General features: G+C 45.1%; 1 protein-coding gene across 3 annotated transcripts in view; it reads left to right on the top strand.

Annotated features, from left to right (window-relative positions):
* cdc42se1 (CDC42 small effector 1) overlaps positions 1 to 20,311 on the top strand; it is a 66,593-nt gene that overhangs the window by 25,746 nt on the left and 20,536 nt on the right. For 2 of the 3 annotated variants that reach the window (XR_014553185.1, XM_083646687.1), the window contains exons 2-3: positions 10,574 to 10,690; positions 11,138 to 11,449. Coding sequence is in view for 2 of the 3 variants with exons in the window: in XM_083646687.1 (XP_083502813.1) it covers positions 11,288 to 11,449 (162 nt within the window). In the remaining variant the exon portion in view is untranslated. The remainder of the gene's footprint in view (positions 1 to 10,573; positions 10,691 to 11,137; positions 11,450 to 20,311) is intronic. The other variant, XM_083646688.1, reaches the window with a different exon arrangement.

Here is a 20,311-nt window from a genome sequence, read left to right as displayed (position 1 = left end):
TTGCCTGATCGTCTCGAGGAGTAATGCCAATGTTCGTCTAGTTTAAACAGCCATAAAGTGCCGTTATTGCAGAAATAGACTCAATAACAACAATTAAACAAGTACAGGAGTATCGCCCCAACCGCGGAGTTTCTCGGCGGAAAACATGTTTTTGCCATTCTCCCGAGTGGATTTGGGTTTGACTGGATCAGATGCTGATTGGCTGAAGGAGTTGTCTGTCAAGGCAACTACGCCTGCCCATGCTCCCGCCTCTGCTAAGGACTTGGTGGACGGGCTGGTTTACCAGGCTACCATACACACACTCTCTCCATCTTTCTCTTTATCTCTCTTCCACATGCACACACACACTTGCTGGCTCGTTCGTTTTCTCTTTTTTTCCTCACCGCGTTTAGTCCCAGAATTCAAACTGACGTGTGTGTGTGTGTGTGTGTGTGTGTGCGCACCCGCGCAAGCGTGTTTTGGGCCGTGACGTCAGCGTCTCACAGAACAAGACTGGAGGAGTTTTCCTGTTCATGCTGCTTACCTCACAGGACAAATATTCCTCTCTCTCTCTCTCTCTCTCTCTCACACACAGACACACACACACACACTGGCAGTCATGGGAAGGCCGGTCATGAGGCATCTCTCTCGCTCTAAATAGAGAGCCAAAGTCACACCCTCTTATGGGTTAGGCATATGAACCAAGGGATTTCATCCACCATTCATTTTTCCAGACATTTCGTAAAATGCTTATGAAAATAGTTTTACTTTGTCAAACCAAGTGATTTTGTTAACCACAGTGTTATGACCCTGGGTCATAATATGTATGTTTTGTCAAATGTTAACGTCCTTCCTGTCCTTCCTGTCCTCCTGTGTGTGTGTGTGTGTGTGTGTGTGTGTGTGTGTGTGTGTGTGTGTGTGTGTGTTAGTGCTGCACGATTAATCTAATCGCAATCGCGATGTCAGCACGTGCGATTACATAACCGCAAAAGTGTGCGATTATTATTATTTTTTCACATCTTTTTGAGTGTGTGTGTGTGTGTGTGTGTGAGAGCCTCCTCTAAACTAACGTTACACGCGACGCAGCAAACACACGTTTCTCTGCCATCACACTGGGCATCAACACTAGCGGGAGGCTTCTCCCATGCACTCCCGCAAATAAGTAATGTTATGCGCAGCAAAGTTACATCTTACCGAGAGAGAACATCCATGATCGCAAACAGCGAGCTAGGCTAATAACTAGCTAGCCATTCAGAAACGCATGTAAACAGCCGTGTGATTAGTGAGAACGTCAGTCAAATAAGGAGAGAGCTGCAGGTGCTTATGCAGAACTAGTGCATGATTAAGTGCACAGCGGGTAATGATGTGATGAAGAACATAGCGAGATTAATAAGGTTGATAGGAAAACACTGTTGCAGCTGCCAGCACTGGCAGCAGCACCTCCAGGCTTCAACTAGCGTTAGCCTGTCACATGACGCCTTCATGGTCCCTCGATAAAGTCTGCAGATGCACATTACCTCACCACTCTCTCAAGAAGCGTCACGTGAGTGTGGCGTTTAAGGCCATCTGTCGCTACAAAATAAATAAACGGGGTGTATCATTGTATTACTCGACAGACATGTAACTAACTTTGTCAGTCTGAGCTATCTTCTATGTGCTGTAACACAGTGCAGTTTCTATTTTTCTGGTGTTTCTTTTTTACATGTTTGTGACAGGCAAATGTCTCAAAATGTTTTATTTTTTTGTAAAGATAATTTTATTTCAAATTGTTTTATTTATTTAGTTTTAATATATTTTAAATTGTAACATATTTCATGTATTTTAGTCTGTGATACGTGAAACTTTGCTGATGGCTGATTGGCTGCTGCAGCAGATTTAACCTAGCCTGATATTCAGACTGCATCGTCAATTCATAAACTCATTGACTCTTTGTCTGAGATTGCGCTCACTTCAGAGCATTTCTATGAGGGGGCGGGCTTCGGTCTTCGCTAACCAATCGGCAGGGCAGCCGCAGCAGTCTTGCTAATGCTAGTCACAAGCATAAGCTAACGTAGCTAGCTAATGCTAGCCGGTTTCTCCACATTAAGCAGCTTAAGTCGGCCGACTTTGTACTTGTTGTTTAAACGTAAGTCGTATCGTACACTGTAGTAACTAATAAGACATTCGTTACAACGAAAAGTACAAAGTCGGCCAGTTGGCTGCTTAACGTGGAGAAGCTGGCTAGCATTAGCTAGCTACGTTATGTTGTGTAATCTTTATGCGTCTTCACATAATGACGAGACGGAGAGCAGAATATCAGTAACGTGCTTTACTATTTACTTCACGTCTGACCAGGAAGTTACATGTCCATCACATAAACCAGTCCGTGCGGGAACATCAACCTGCTTTAGCCACAGCTGTTTCTGTTGTGCATGACTGACAACAGCATTAGCCAATCAGCGCCCGTAAGGCCGCCAACATATGCAGGGACCTGACCCACCCCGGCCACAGCATCTTCACCCTTCTGCCATCTGGCAAGTGCTACAGAGCCCTGCGTGCTCGCACCACCAGGATGAGGAACAGCTTCTACCCCAGCACTGTCACACTGCTGAACACACAGCGCCCACTCCCACCTGATAACAGCACCACCACTGAGCAATAAAAACGTAAATCGAACCAACCATGCAATATGGAACATGGACTGTGCAATATATAGAAGAACTGAAGGGATGTGAACTGTACTATAGACTGTGAATATGAATTATGAAGGGTAGGCTACATGGATTATGAACTGTGCAATCAGGATCTATGGACTTTGCAATATAGAATGGACGGTGCAAATATGTCCGTAATTTGTGCATAAATTGTGTGAGTAGTGGGGTTGTTTTTGTGTCTGTCATGCATATGGGTGTACTGGGCTTTTTGTTTTTCTCATTGGCATCTGGAGGACTGCTCCAAACGTATTTTCATTGTAGTTGTACAGTGACCATAAAGTTACTTACTCCCACATCAGCGGATCATCCTGCATTCGCACCAGTGGGCAAGCTCTCGGGTTTTCAAAGACGTGGAAGTACAGTAATCCTGAAAGCTGTAGTTCCTCAAATGGCCACTTGAGGCAGGGCCCGGAAGTGACAACGTTCCCATTCACCCCCATGTTACAATGCCCCACTTTGTAACAGTGAATAAGAACAGCCTGGACCGAAACACGATCTTGGTTTATATAGCTAATTTCACCTTTTCATATCAAACTGTAGGGGAGTAATGTTTCATATAACTCGGCCGTTTGGAGTAAAATGGACGATAGAAAATGGGGTGATTGACGGGTTGCCTGTCCGGTGATCGCGCAGCTTGCCGATGATTACAGACCAATGGTGGAGCTGCGGCTCTGGAAAACCCCCATCTCACGTGAGCTGCGTAAGGACCCCAAGATAACACTTGCTGCAAAACGTGAGACCAAAAAATAGTGGATGGCTTTGTCCATTTAGTTCAGTGATTCGCATCAATGCCACTGCTTGAAATGTTTACCCGCACACTCTAAAATAATGGATCTGATTGGCTGGGGGCCTCTCTCTCTCTCTCTCTGAAAGAACAGATATGATTGGCTGGTGCCCTCTCTCTGTAAAAACAGATGTGATTGGCTGGTGGCCTCTCTCTCTCTCTCTCTCTCTCTCTCTCTCTCTCAGAATAGTGCCACTCTTTAACTCATTCAGTGCCAGCCACTTTTGGAGAACGGATGCTCCCAGTGCCAGAGTTTTCAGAGCGTTTTCAGTGATTTCTCGAGGCCCACAGAATATTGTGTGATATTACTATGTAAACACCGAACACGCACAAGAACGAGCTGGCTCTATTGTATCATCAGCAAAAAAAAGTTTATTGATACCATTTTCCGTTCTTTAGTTATGAGCCGGAGAAGATAGGTTGTTTTCAGCGTTTTCAGGCTTTTCAAATTATTAGCTGAGATAATCCGCCTTTTGTGAAATGCAGCATTTCAAGCACATTCACTGAGTCTGAAGATAATATTTTCTGATGTAGTGACGTAGTTGTTGTGTGATGCCCTGCGTGCACCACCCGGCACCACCCCCCTCCCCCCCTCCCCCCGTAAACTCCTCCCCACACTGCACACAGCCTCACGCAACCATTATATTTTCGGAGTGCGTTTGTGTGCTGCTGTCGGCTCTCAGCGCCACAGCAGGGAAGAGCCAACCCGGATTGCTGAATGGTTTGGCGTCAGGGGCTGCTTTCCTGTCTGCTAATCGGGTGGGGAAACTATACAGACAGACAGACAGACAGACAGGGACAGAGGGGCTCAGTTGTGAGCGCGGATTGACTCCTGTTCGGAGCCAATGTCAGCTCCCGCGACAGAGCAAATGGCTCTGGGAGCATGTATCGGTTTGTCTTTGATCCACGGCTTTTAGGCTGTTTCTCGGACCTGTCTCTAATCTGGACTGCACCGAGCAAGCACTGTCGCCACCTAATGAGTCCGTAAAATAGGTTATACACCTCCAATAGCTACTATAGTTGTACAGGAGCTGCGGAAGGCTTTGATCGACGTCCCACCGTCAAAAAACGCATTGGACGTCGAAGGACGTCCGTGGCATTCTACGTCACTATTTAATTGGACGTCGAAGGACGTCCATGGCATTCAATGAGTTAATTGTAACTTTACAAGCATCACAGAACTAAAAACAAAAAACAGGCTGTGTGTGTGTGTGTGTGTGTGTGCACATGCATGCGTGTGTGTGTGTGTGTGTTCGTATCTGTGTGATGTTAGCCTACATTTATTTATAATCCACTTTTTGTGAAGCAAGGTCTGCTTTTTGAGTGTGGGTTTGTGTGTGTGTGGGGGGTGTGGGTGTTTGTGCGCGTGTGTGTCAGTGCGCACGTGTTTTCCCATGTCTGCGCGCACGCGTGTGTCTAGTACTAGTTGGACCACACCCAGTGTTTAGTCATCTTAATGTGTTTGCTGTGTTGACGTGTGTGAAAGAGTTTTGGTTCTCATGTAACTAACACTGTGTGTGTGTGTGTGTGTGTGTGTGTGTGTGTGTGTGTGTGTGTGTGTGTGTGTGTGTGTGTGTGTGCATGCTTGTACAGCTACATCTTAGTCTATCTTAGTAAGGACCAATATGATGTTATAGACAGGGAAGTGAAGTGAGGACATTTGAGGAAAGTCCTCACTTTATCACAAACCTTCAAAGGCCTGTTTGAAGGTTAAGACTTGGTTTTAAAGGGATAGTTAGATTTTTTTTGTGGTTGAATTGATTGTCACTCGCCTACCCACAGTAGAATGCATCCAGCACACTCACAGTTACTATGGTTAATGCCAAATAAAAGGGTTGTTTGACAGTAAAGTAAAGCACTGACAATTGTTGAAATATACTGTATGTGTATGTACACTGACATTGATTTGTTTAGGTGAGCCTTGTTTTTGTTTTAGGTGGCTAAATAAGTTTTTGCTCATGACCCCCATTCACAGAAGCAGAGAGCTCTGTTTTCCTGTCAGAGCTGCTCCTAACTGGGTGTGTGTGTGTGTGTGTGTGTGTGTGTGTGTGTGTGTGTGTGTGTGTGTGTGTGTGTGTGTGTGTGTGCGCTGGATGCATTCTACTCTGGGTAGGTCACTGACGATTGATAAGTACCTCATACAACCCCATGTTAAAAAAAATCACACCTATAAGTTTGAGTTGCCTAGCACGAACTGGCTCAGATTCCTGCAAATCAGAAATTATGTTCGATCCAAGATTCACACCTTTGAAGAGCTCCCAAATGAACATGCTTTTTTCGATGTATTGCTGAGCCCTCCTCACTCCAAGCATCTTGTCTCTAGGTTTGTATGTCTGTTTGACAACTGCAACACAGTGTCACAGATTTTGCGAGGACCCAAATGCAGAACACACCGGAGACAAGTTGAAAGTCCAAAAAGTAAGTTTTACTGAGAGTAACACAAGTACAGAGCACCACAGACACGAGGCACAATAATCTAACAGCCACTGAGTGTGGCACACAGGCTTAAATACCAAGCAAACTAATTAGAGTCAATGTGTAGCAGCCGTTGGTGATTGAACCAGCCACAGCTGGGACTCAAGCAGGAACCCCTTGGCAGGAGCCTTTGGCAGGAGACTTTGGCCTAGCAGCCTAGGGAGTAGAGGTCAGGACCCTGACACACAGCCTCTACTGAGAGGATTAGAGAAGCGTGGCAGGGGGAACTTGGTATTGATTTATCTGACATATGGGAAAGGAGTCTGTCAGTGGTACAGCTCTGCTCAGTTAATAGCAGACACCAGCTGATCCAATTTAATGTTGCTCACCGTCTTCACTATTCCAAGCATAAACTACACAGGATCTTACCTTCTGTCTCACCACTGTGTGACAGGTGTCAGGTGTCAGAGGGCACTCTGTCTCATGCCTTCTGGTTCTGCCCTTCACTGACGGAATTCTGGGCCAAAATATTTGAGTACTCTAACTAGGGATGTCAACGGTTAACCGTTAAGCGATTAACCGTCGCTAACGTCGTTGTTCGGTTATTGCTGTCGGTCTATCAGTTAATATGAAAAAAAAAAAAAAAAAATTTTTTGGTCTATTTACTCAATGAGCTCATGCCCAAACAAGGCGTGTCTATTTAGATGCTGAAATGTTAATGCTTTTTGTGTTAGAAATTCTAACACAAAAAGAATTTGTGTTGAAATGTTGATGCTTTTTGTTAATGCTTGTTAATGCTTTTTGTGTTAGAAATTCTAACACAAAAAGCATTAACATTTCAGCATCTAAATAGACACGCCTTGTTTGGGCATGAGCTCATTGAGTAAATAGACAAAAAAAAAAAATTTTTTTTTTTTTTTTTTTTTTTTTTTTTAATATTAAAAAATTATGAATTAACCGATAGGTTAATCGATTATTAGCGTCGGTTAATCGAAAGTGAAATTAACCGAAAATTGACATCCCTAACTCTAACAGGCAATGTACACCAGGGGCCGGTTGCACCAAGTGGTCTTAGACTGTTCTTAAGCTACGCCGGTCGTAACTTTACGACCTAACAGCTACGCTGGTTGCACCAAGAGGGCTTAAGCCTTCTTTTCACTACGCCCAGGCGTAACTCTTACGCCTGGTCAGCAGGAGGCGTAAGAGTCTAAGGGTAAGGGTGCCTGCCTGTAACAGAGATCTCCGTGTCTATCAGCGGAGACTCGTCCTCATCATCGTAAAGTCGCCTTTGAAGCATGAAGTTAAATTATAACGAACTAGTTGTGTGGCTTAGCCTTCCCAAATGTTGACGTTAGTTTTTTAGAATTTAATACATAGAATTGGGAACGTTACATTCAATTTCATTCAGACTGTCTGGCACTCAATCGCCGCCATTTTTCCCCCGGAGCGAGGGAGGGTGGGAGGAGGGAGGGTGTAGTGATGCACATACAGTAGTGGCTGATAGAGCGTAGTGGCACAGTGACGCTCCAAGCAGGTCGCGAGGCACATTTTTGCAACATCATCCAATCAGGGGGCATTCCCTGGCAATTCACATGGACGCGCATTGCTACGACCGGCGTAGTTAAAGGACGGCTTTCCCGTGGGGAATATGAATATATATTAAATCTCACGCCCCTAAGGTTTTCGAATCCGTTGAAATTTTTGAAATTGGTTATTCACTGCCATGCCTATCAAGCATCTATCACATTATTTCCATGTCGCTCTGACGCAAAACGCGTCAGAGCGACAATCCCCGCCTTGCGGAAGTCGTGCACCTATGAACTACAACTGTTGTTGGCCATGGTCCCGCCTCTAGAGGTCCTCCACGCCCCTTCAGAGGCCTTGACCAAAAACAAAAAGGCAGCCATCTTTTTCAACCGCCTAGCCTGCTGTAGCTAATATTAGCTTTCCATAGTTCCTTGCAAAGAGACCGATCTCGGGAACGGAAGCACGTACCGACACGGGACTGGCGGCATTGGAAAGCTCGTCAAATTTTACATCTAGTAGTAGGTGGCTTGAAGTAACGAAATCAACGCTGAGCAATGTACCCGTTTTTACACATTTTTACAGAAAATAGTTACAACATCAGATGCGCGTAACTCCTACGAAAATGCCTTAACTCATTGAGTGCCATGGACGAACATGTTCGTCATTTGGTTTAGTAACGTAGAGTGCCAAGGACGAACATGTTCGTCAATTGCGTTTTTTGACGGGGGGGGGGGGGGGGGTCCATCAAAGCCAGATCTATGTCCTGTAAAATTTTGGGACATGTTGAATGTCTATAACCTATTTTACCGAGCCATTAGGTGGCGACAGTGCTCTCCAGATGACAGAAGTGTCAGGAATACAGCCTGACAAAGCCGTGATCAAAGACAAACCGCGCTCATGCTGCAGCCCAGAGCCATCATGTAGATGGCTCTGGGCTGCTTGCCAACAGCAATCATTCCGCGCACACAACTGCAGCTCCTCTGCCTGTCTGTCTGTCTGCATATAGTTTCTCAACACATTACCCACCAGAAAGGCAGCACCCAACGCCGAAGGGCCAAACCTTACCTGCAGTCGCGTTGGGCATTTCCTTGTTGCTGCTGTGAGCTGCCAGGAGCCGCGCGGCGCAAAAACAGAGGCTCCGAATAGACTTTGTGCGTGTGGGGAGGAGTTTGCAGCTGACTCGGGGAGAGGCGGGGAGAGGGGGGGACAGGGGGGTGGGGCACGCATGCACCACAGAACTAAACCAGGTCACATCATCAGAAAATATTAGCTAGAGTCAGTGAATGTGCTTGAAATAATGCATTTCACAAAAGGCTGAATATCTCAGCTTCCTGATAGAAAAGCATATTTTTGCTGTTTTTGACCTATCTTCTCCGGCTGATAACTAAAGAACGGAAAATGGTATCAATAAACTTTTTTTTGCTGATGATACAATAGAGTCTCCTTGTTCTTTTTGCGTGTTCGGTGTTTACATAGTAATATCACACAATATTCTGTGGGCCTCGAGAAATCACTGAAAACGCTCTGAAACTCTGGCACTGGGAGCGTCCGTTCTCCAAAAGTGGCTGGCACTCAATGAGTTAAAATGCATGAAAATTTTTTTATGAAGACATCTCCCGACATATATACTTCGGTTTAAATTTGGTGCAATTTGGAGGCAATTTTATTTTCGATTTATTTCTTCTTCTCTATATGTTTTATTGTCGAAGCCTTCTTCTTCTTCTTCTTTGAGTTTTATGGCGGTTGGCAAACATATATTTGCATTACCGCCACCTACTGGAGTTTGATATCAGCCAAATGCCTGAGGGGTTGGGCATGGAAACGAAGGCCACGCGAGCCCAGTGCATTGTGGGAAATGTAGTATTTCGAGTCCCCGCACCCGCACCTCCCCCCCACCACTCCCCCCCACACACAGAGTGGATTTCGGTTGATATCTCTGGGAGTGGACCTCCAATTTCAAAAATTTCAACGGATTCGAAAACCTTAGGGGCGTGAGATTTAATATATATTCATATCCCCCACGGAAAAGCCGGCCTTTAAGACCAGATGTAAGCCCTGTTGGTGCAACAGGCATAAATCCACTCTAAAGACTGGTCTTAACTAAGACCGACGTAGGAGTTACGACCAGGCATAGCTAAGACCACTTGGTGCAACCGGCCCCAGATGTGTTATGGCTGGGTCGCAGATCCGGCAAAACTGAGGGATCGACTCTCGCCCATGTTAATTGATGCAGTGCGGAGAAATTACGCACCTGTTCTATGTTTGTCGGATCCTGCATACGTCTGACGGATTACATGAGTGTGTGTCTGTTCGCAGCCGTACCGGAGCCGTACCGCATCTGTTCCGGAGGCGGTGTAGCCCTAAGGCCTACAAAATAACTGTTCAGCCAGAGGCAGAACTCGCCATCTTCGGCTGCTCTGAGTCCTCTCTGAACTTCCCAGCTGTGCAACAGTCTCTGACACAGGGGACAACTGTTGCCAAAAAACTCATTCTGAAGGAGTGGAAGTCCTCCTCTTCACCTTTTTTCCAATTGTGGTTGATGGACATGACCTCTGTTATACAGAGACTTAGGTTCCTGAGGACCAATTCACTAAAAGGGGGACTAACCCCACCAGAAAACGACATTCTGCTTGATTTGAAAAAATAAGGAAAGCGTCTCCTCTTGTCTCACTATACTCTTTGGCTGTGTTCAGACCATTGATTGGTTCAGACCGGAAAAATAAACCGGAAACGGCCGCCATGGCACTTTCCCCCCACATGGAGGGAAAACGTTATATCAGAGTGTATCAGAGATACTTGGGAGTACCTGTTGAGGTACTCCCAAACATTGCCTAAAGTGCCATAAGGCTGAATGGCCACACCATTGTGCTGTGGGATTCAAGGTATTTGTGCTTGTATGAGTCTGGACAGAGATGGGTGTAGACTGCTGACTTGTTGGCAGAGGCATACTACCGCGATGCGGTATTTCTACTTTGTGTTTCTATTTGTTTGCCTTTCTATTGTTTGTTTCTATTGTTTGTGTTTCTTGTTATAACAATGTTTATGCTGCTTTCTTGGCCAGGTCGCTCTTGGAAAAGAGATTTTAATCTCAATGAGACTTTTACCCGGTTAAATAAAGGATATTGATTAATTTGTTTTTAAAGAAACTCAATTTGCTTCTTGTGTGTCTCTGCAGGTTGAGGCTGAAGTTGGATTCTATTGTTTTTCTGTTGTTTGGACATCTACAGAGGAGCCGTCTGCACATCAGTAGAGCTGGCCTCTGTCTCTTCAGGGAATCCTCTAATATTTCAAGGTTTATTATATTTCATTATTTTTCTGTTGACCCTGAATGCTCCAGACCAGAGATGGGCAGTAACTAAGTACAAATACTTTGTTACTGCCCAACTAAGTACAAATACTTTGTTACTAAGTACAAATACTTTGTTACTGTATTTAAGTAGGATTTCCAGGTATCTGTACTTTCACATTTCACGCATTATGTGCACCTTTTTGTGGAAAAACCATCTCACAAATTATTCATCAAAGTATAGTCCGTAAACATCTTAAAACATGTTTGGGGGATCTTTTAAGTTTAATAGTCTTAAAAATCATTTTACTTTTATACTTTATTACATTTCAGTGTAATTTTTTTAAACATTTATTTAAGTAAATAAGTTGAATCAGTACTTCTACTTTTTTTACCCAAGTAACTGTACTTCTGCTTAAGTGATTAATGTGTGTACTTTTCCCATCTCTGCAGGATATATTGTGGTGTTTTCAGGTGTGTGTGTGTGTGTGTGTGTCTGTGTCTGTGTGTGTGTGTGTGTGTGTGTGTGTGTGTGTGTGTGTGTGTGTGTGTGTGTGTGTGTGTGTGTGTGTGTGTGTGTGTGTATTTTCTCCGGCTGTCTGGATGCCCCAGGACTTCACAGCTCCTCCCCCTGCCTGCAGGGCAGCGCGACACAGTGGGCAGGCGCGGGAGAGGGGGCAGGGCCTCGAGGACAGGGGGAGGAGTGTCGGCATGAGCGACTTCTGGCACAAGATGGGCTGCTGCGTGGTGGCCAAGCCCCCGCCGGTGAGACACACACACACACACACACACACACACACACACACACACATACACACACACTCACACACACATACACATACACACAGACACTCTCTCTCTCTCTCTCTCTCTCTCTCTCTCTCTCACACACACACACACACACACACACACTGGAGATGGTGGCTGCGTAGTTCATAGTACTAACCATAGACCGTGAAAAAAGCATGGACAGCTCCCGTGATGTCACCCACTGGTTTGTGGACTCCTGTTTTGAAGCATAGTGTGGCCGTCGCCATCTTGGTTTTCACACAGCGTGAGCCGCAGCTCTGGTCCGTGATCAGCAAGTTGCGACATCACTGGACAGGCGAGTCAATCACACACAAAACATCGTCTTTTCTATCGTATATTTGACTCTAAACGGGCGAGTTATGTAAAAATCCACCTGCCGTACAGTTGTTATGAATGGTCAAATTAACTAGACACAGGTGGGTAGTACTTTTTTCTTTTTTCTGTGTTACTGTTTCTTTCATGGTAATTACCCTGAATGTTAAGCCTGTACTTAAGTAACAGTAGACATTAGGGATGTTGAAAATTATTTTTTTCAACAACCAACCCTCATTAACCGATCATTAATCGGTTAACCGAGAAGATTAAAATGCGTTGTAAACAATTAAACAATTACCATACAACAAATGCTTTATTTTTTCATTAGAAAGCATTTATTTTTACATCTGCAAGCATGAAAAAACACATTAGCAAAACGAAAACACAAGTTGAATCCTCCAGCACACTAAACAAAAACATTCCTCCAATAGGCCTATACTGCTTAGAAGCTGCACGCATTGATCAGAAGGGTTGAACGCTGGCAGAAAAAAAATCTAATTGCTCCTCAGTTTGTAATCCATTTGACGTTATTCCAGCTCAAATAAATATGGGCGGCCATCGAATTCAAATGCATCCTCCATAATCTCAAAATCAGATAAATATCAGTGGTGTTTACCATGCTATGCTACAGATCAACTGCTCTGAGCGCTCAAGTCGCCCTGCAACTCCCCGGATCTGCTTTCAACTTGCCCTGTTCAGAGATGCATCGGGCCGCAGTTTGTTTCAATTCTATATTTGTTCGTTTGATCCAATTTTGTAAGTGCCCAGTTATAATTTTTGTATACTGCAATGATTGTTATTGCCAGATTTTGTTTATTGAACAATAACAAGAAAAAAGTTGCCCCATGGCACATAGTTTGGCCACCCCTGGCCGAATGCAACACTATCATCTTCTTGTTGCATTTTCAAGCGTCAAACAGACAGACAGGGAGGTTGTTTACTCAGCAAGGCGTTTTCTCTTCCAAATAATCCGGCCATGTAGCCATTCATGAAATTAAATCACATGGGAACATGAATGAACATGAAGTGTCATTTACCATCCCAAAGCCATCAACATGCCCACTTGTCGGTCTGGACATTAAACTATAGACCAAATCACCGTGACGTCACCATGTAAACAAATTTACTTCCGGGTACCACTTGGGGAAGGCGGCAGGTTTAAATGTGCGTGTTGTCAAATAAATGCTGTCAAACCCTCTCGTTGTTTTCGGCCGACTACTTTCAATTTAAATGGTTAAACGGTTGGTAAACATGCTTGTCCGACGTATCTAGCCTTTCTTCTGTGTTTGTTTTATGTAGTGTTAGCTAGCTAATAATGTTTGTTTGTCTGTCAAACTCGCTGTTTTTTTGCAGACTCGTAACCTCGCGTCACCAGGCTCTTCTCGGCGAGAGCAGACTCGTTAATGTTACAGACAGAGCTACCGACGCCACGTTAATTTAATTTAGCGTCAAGTCTACTCTGGTCTGGTCCAACAGGTAAATAAGCTAGTCTGGTCTCCACTAACGTTAGTGAAAGTGTTGTTATGAATGATATTAAACAACAACACAACACGGACGAACCATTTTTGTCTTCTTTGTCTGTTTTTGTCTTCAACACGTCAGTTTGTGCCGTTCACCGCCATTATAATGTGTGGACCCAGGGGTACCCGGAAGTAAATGTAAACATCCCGCTGATTTGGTCTATAGTTTTCAAACATGGCCACTCTGTGAGCGACACAGACATTTACTAGGTTTCAAACATGGCTGCTCTGTGAGCGACACAGACATTTACTAGGTTTCAAACATGGCTGCTCTGTGAGCGACACAGACATTTACTAGGTTTCAAACATGGCCACTCTGTGAGCGACACAGACATTTACTAGGTTTCAAACATGGCTGCTCTGTGAGCGACACAGACATTTACTAGGTTTCAAACATGGCTGCTCTGTGAGCGACACAGACATTATACTAGGTTTCAAACATGGCCACTCTGTGAGTGACACAGACATTTACTAGGTTTCAAACATGGCTGCTCTGTGAGCGACACAGACATTATACTAGGTTTCAAACATGGCCGCTCTGTGAGCGACACAGACATTATACTAGGTTTCAAACATGGCCACTCTGTGAGCGACACAGACATTGTACTAGGGGGTGCGGGTGGTTAATGGACCATTCACCTGAGGGTTGGGTTTACTGTGAATATGACCCCCTCATGTGGTATTCACAGCATGTTTAATGCCTGTCCCTGCAGCTCGCATACGCAGCTCAGCCGCTGCGCGGCCTCGCTGCGTGTCATCACTGATGACATCATCATTGATGACATCACTGTGATGTCATCAGTGACATCATCACTGAACTATAGCCTCAGCCTTTGGGCAATCAGCCTTAAGGCAATTAGAGCAATTAATCTGCCATAATAAAAAATCGGGCTCCGTGAGGGCACCCGCACGGGTGCTCTTTACACCCCCTGAACGTTTCGGCCCGATTGCGTGTAAAACGGCATAGCTGTGGCCGGCACAAAATTCTTGAAACAAACGGACAGACAGACAGACAGACCAACAAACAGAGTCCAAATTGCCAAATGTATAGAGATAAATAGATAGATAGATAGATAGATAGATAGATAGATAGATAGATAGATAGATAGATAGATAGATAGATAGATAGATATATAGATAGATTGTGGTCCCACTATGCTTTGGGGTGTGATTGACAGGTCACCTGTCCAGTAGTCTCGCTGGCCAGCCTCCCCTCCCTACCGTGAGAAGAGTCTGGCGGCGCAGGTCTCCATTGTGGGATTGCGATGGGCGGCGCTTGCAGCAGTGCCCTTGGAAAATAGTTTCCAACAATCCAACTTGCCATTTTCAGCGTGTAGGTTTCTGCCGTTAGCTTGCTAGCTAGTTAGCGTTGTTGTTTTCACTGAGGCGGCAGGGCACTGTTTACAGCGACACACAGGGAGGAGGGAGCGGAAGCCGCTCTGATTGACATGGCCAATGACAGAGCTTGTAATAAGCCGGGAGCGGACATCCGGCCACGACTGTAACAGTCGCTCCAATCGGGAGCAGCTGTAGAGCAGGGGAGGGCTTATCCCAGTAGCCTGTTTCCGTGCAGCCAGACTACCTGTCCAGTGATCGTGCAGCTCGGAGGTGGCGCTGCTGCTCTTCTCGTCCAAATTCACATCACTTCAGGCTCCAAATAACCAAGATGGCGACGGTAAGAATGCCAACCTGAAGGCTTCAAAACACGGCTCCAAAAACCAATGGGTGGCGTCCATATTTATTATTTATAGGGTCTATGGTGAAAATGATCCTGTTTGGAGCCTGGGCCTGTGACCCTCTGCTTAAAGGACGTCCCGTACAGACTGCTCTCACTTCCTCTTCCTGTTTAGCCATGACCTTTCACCTCCAGGTGGCCAACGCCTAATTCCTGCCCACCTCCTGTGTGTGTGTGTGTGTGTGTGTGTGTGTGTGTGTGTGTGTGTGTGTGTGTGTGTGTGTGTGTGTGTGTGTGTGTGTGTGTGTGTGTGTGTGTGTGTGTGTGTGTGTGTGTGTGTGTGTGTGTGTGTGTAGGTGTGTGTGTGTGTGTGTGCGTGTGCCTGTGCCTGTGCGTGTGCGTGTGCGTGTGTGTGTAAAAGTCCTGTCTGGGTCATTGCGTAATACCACTGGGCATACAATGAACCTATGTTACACACACACACACACTCAGAGGAAGTGTGTCCCCAGAGTCCCCCCACCTTCCTCTCTCTGTATTTTTGGTTTTTCTGTTTGTTCTATTGTGCCACTGCAACAATATACAGAGACGCCACACACGCACGCACACACACACACACACACACACACACACACACACACACACACACACACACACACACACACACACACACACACACACACAGCAGGGCTCCCTGCTAGGTCTGACCTCACTCAGAGTCTTTGTGGCTGGGCTGTAAAGCACCAGGTCTGAGCTCTATAAAGAACATTACACACACACACACACACACACACACACACACACACACACACACACAGATGTCTTTCACATGATGTCACCCCCCCCCCCCGGCAGCCATGTTGGAGGTCCTCTGCTCTGTGATCAGCTGACTATGGAGCCCGTCCTCACAAGGAAAACGACAACATAGTCGACAACATTTTCAAGGTGGTTGAACCGACTGATGTTTATGAGTGCGACCTCTTGTGGTCATGTGAGTACGTGCAGGAGTCAGGAGTTGTAACCAGGAAGTAGCAGCGTCTGGTGGTCTTTAACCTAACGACAGTCTGATGATATTATTTAGCTCGCTGACAAGTAAAGGTGAAGAGCTGGGATTGGTGGAGCAGTAGCCCGACTCGCATCGTGTTCCATTTTTAACCGTAACTCAAGCCATAACCCTAACCTTAACCAAGCTTAGCTACATTTTTCAAATTAACCATGCGTATAACAACCGCATACATACTTTTTACATAATACACATTAACCCTGAGGAGTAGGCTTGGGAAATATTGCGATATTTGGGAATGTACTTTCAGAGGCTCAGTTTTAAAGGCAGAGCAGAGTCCTGCAACCGGTCGGGTACCCACGGGCTACCCACAAAAAGCTTGTTTAACAGGTAAAAATTACCTAAACGCGGGCAGGCAGTGCTTGAGAAGAATGTAGAGCCATGTATGTTTTAGTGTTGCGCTCAGACTGAATTCAGTCACTTACGGTAATCTCGTGCATGACGCGACGCAGGCAGTGTGGTTATTGTTGGCGGAAGTCAGTCTGGTAACTAGGCAGACAGAGGCAAGAGGAGAGATTTGCAGGCTACTTTACCCTCTGTCAAACAGTTTTGTCAAGACAGAAACACTTTGTTTCTCTACATAGCCAACATGTTTCAAGTATGCATAGCCTACTGCACAACGTAAACATTCAAAACTCAGCCGCGGAGTCAACGTGTTAGACTAGAGACACTGTCTTGTCTGGTTTCCATAACGACAATGGGGAAAGTGGAAGTCCCGGTGAAGAAGTTAATGTTAGTTTGGACGTTGTGAAAGTGCATTTCTGTCAGCGGAACAGTGATCATAAAGGCAGTGTGGATTATACTGGACATGTATTGGCAGTGGTGTAGTATTGTATAGGAAACTGTGGACGATTCCAAGGGCCCTTGGCTGACAGGGGCCCTGACAGGGGCCCTAAAAAAATTTAAGACTCTGGAATTTTTTGCAGTATTAAATTATTAACCTATCGTCATTAATATAATATTTTATTCACAATGTACTAATAAAACTAATGGTTTATTTTTATTTTTATTGTATTTTGGCAAACAAAATCATCCACCCTCCTCCCCCTTTGATTTTCATAAAATGGTTCAGTCCTGCCTCAAGTCCGTCCCCAAACCACCATCAGAAATGCGTAGTGAGTGAGATCATGGCAGCAGCAGCATCATCATGTCTAAATAAGGCAAGAGAGCCAATTAAACAAATGAAATGGTCAAAGTTGACATTGACATTAAGGTATTTTAGATAGGCACCCCCTCCCCCGCCCGAGTATTTCTAAATAGTTTGATGCGGTTTCCCGGCCGCATGTAACGTTTGCGCTATATGGAATCACAATCAGAATGATTAGAACAGCTGTTTAGATAATCACATTTCTACAAAACCATGGAGTGCTATACCTTATTTTGTTCATAAGAAGGAGGGCTTTCCACTTTACAAGTAAGCAGAAATATATGAAAGCCTGAGAACGAAAAATAAGTATGCAGGGATTTTTTTTGCAAGCCATTCATACTAAATCAGTTGTCCCTGGCCTACAACAGTCTATAATAACAGACTCCTGTTGGACTCCATATGTATGTGTATCAATATTCTTTCTAAGTCATTAGTTTACTGATAGTATTTCTTTGTTCACTCTGGGGTATTCAGAGCAAAGGGGGAGAGAGAAACAGAGAGCATGATGATTCAACAGGGCAAGGAGAGCTGGTATAGATGATATGGAGGTGAGTGAGAAAGGGCAAATAATTACATTACAATAGTCTAATCTGAATATTAATTTAAAATGAGATATTCCTCCAAATCGGCCTTCAAATGGCCAAAATTTTCCTTTTTTTTACGGACAGCGGCATCAGTGGGCCCGATATGGTATCCTTTCATGGGGCCCAAAATCCCTGGCCACGCCCCTGTGTATTGGAAATATTTGGTAAGTCTGCTTGTGGCACAATACTGTATTGTCTGAAGTGCTGACCAGCTTGTTTAACTGAGCTAACATTAGCAGCTGCTAATGCTAACATTACAGGCGATGAGTCTCAGTCAGAAAGACTGCAATTCACCTCCTATGAATCCTACGTTGGGACGTTGGGATTACTTCTGTTTATTGTATATTGTTAAATGCCACTTTTACAAACTATTAATGTTCCCGTGCGATTTAATTTCCTGAATGGATACTTAGGGTACGTGGCTGGATTATTTGGAAAAGAAAATGCCAATTAAAAGTTGAATGGTTTATTTCCCCCCCGGTCTGGCTTGTATCATGAAAATGCAACGAATATTTTTTGTGGGGTTGAAATTAATTTAAAACGGGTCAGATATGCTGAGAACCTGGCTGTAAAATTGTCTTTTTCAGCAACCACTTACCGCAACCACTATTTTGCGAGCAATTCTTTTGATACATTGCAAACGGCTCGTTTTTTGGCACATCGCCACCCCACGTTTTCTAACCTGTTTCTCTAACCCTATCGCCAGAACAATGCATTGAAGCTTTTTCCATGGATTGAACAATTGCTTTCTGAAAAAATATCTCTGATGTAGTCTACATTGAAAAATGTAATTAACACGTTCACTGCCATTGACGGTGGGACGTGGATCAACGCCCCCCACGTCTCCTATAAAAATATTGGAGCCACCGAACGTGTACAACCCATTCCACCGACCCACTAAGTGGCGACAGTGCTCTCCAGACTAGAAAAAGCCGAGCCAAAACTGCAGGGGAACGCGTGAGGAAACCATTCTCTCATACTGTAAAATGGATTGGCGAAAACGCTTTCGCTTTCGCGCATTATCGCGCTGGGAGCTGGCGGTGGGGGATTGCAAATTTGCATAATAGATTATGCGTGCAACACACTTTGAAACACCCGCAGAAAGCCCACAATCGCACGCAGCTTCATTGCAGCTGAGCTCACAACCGAAACGACTCATGCAGACTCGCCCAAAGAGCAGCCGCCAGCAGCCAGGCAGAGCCTCGCTTGTGACAAACGCTGCAAAGCCACCAGAGACACACCCACGGAGGGAGGAGTTTGAAGGAGAGGGGGGTTTCCTGCTGCTATGGAGGAAATTACTGTTCAAAACTATTGTTTAGATGTCTGACGTCTTACGCCAAAAATAAATGGTTAAAGTGACTGTTCCATCGAATTTCACAAAAAGCCATTTATCTCAAAATAAATTTTCAGACGCTGAAACCATGCTGTATTCTACTGCTAATGCCTACATAACTACTAACTCTACAAACTAACTCTTTTAGACAGAGAAAGCACACATTCTATTAGTTCTTTTGAGATCACTTGTGTTCACAAAATCTTAGCAGAAAAGAATCCTCGGCTCTTGAAAGATGAGCCAGAATCCTCAAAAAAAAACCTTGGCAGAACCTACCTACAGTATTGAAAAAACGGCTGGCAGTGAATGTGTTAAAAGTCTGTCTCGCAAAAACACTGTGATTCCTGAAGCACATACTGTCTACTACGTCATGGCCCTGCCCAGGGGCGGACTGGGATCATAATTCAGGCCGGGCATTAGATACCAAGCAGGCCAGGCCGATACGGGCCAACGCGCGTGCCGGTGTCCGAAGGGCCGTTTGAAGCCCAATTTGGGTCATTTGAAGCCAGATTTGGGCCGTTTGAAGCCCAATTTGAAGCCGTTTGAAGCCCAATTTGGGCCGAGTCCAACTTTACAATGAGATGCACCCACTTTAAGCCTGAATAAAGTAATAAAACCACTAGTAAACCAGTAGGCGGCACCTGGCCTGCTGTTCAGTGAGTGGCCTGACTGCGGGCACCAATTTTTTTTTATTTTTTTTTATTTTTTTTCTCAGGCCAGGCCACCGGGCATTTGCCCGACGTGCCCGAATATGCAGTCCGCGCCTGGCCCCGCCCCCGCCCCATCCACATGGAGGATTTCCTCATGTGTGAAAACAAATGACAGGAAACACTTCCTGCTGTCTGAAAGGACAACTCCAGCGAATGTCCGGATCTGATTCGGACATAGTCCAGAGTTCATGTCTAAAAGTAGTTTAAGTTTCCCTTCTGCCCTGTAAGAAGCGTGTGTTTGTTTTAACTCCACATTGCCATCACTTCCTGACAGTGGGCGTTGTGTTTTTCCAAGCAGAGGAAGAGGTCTTCTTCTCCTCTCTGCTCTCTGCCGCAGTTCTGTCAGTGGACTGGAGTCATCCAGAAGCCTCTTCAATCAGTTCTAAAGCCGGGAACACATACAGCCGATTATTCAGCTTCGGCCATGTCTGGGCATCTGTCGCCCTAGTTTTTGCGGTGTTCACCCAAGAATG

The sequence above is a fragment of the Poromitra crassiceps genome, assembly GCF_964638095.1.
Source record: "Poromitra crassiceps genome assembly, chromosome: 11".
Lineage (NCBI taxonomy): Eukaryota > Metazoa > Chordata > Actinopteri > Beryciformes > Melamphaidae > Poromitra > Poromitra crassiceps.
This window is presented reverse-complemented; position numbering and strand designations above follow the sequence as displayed.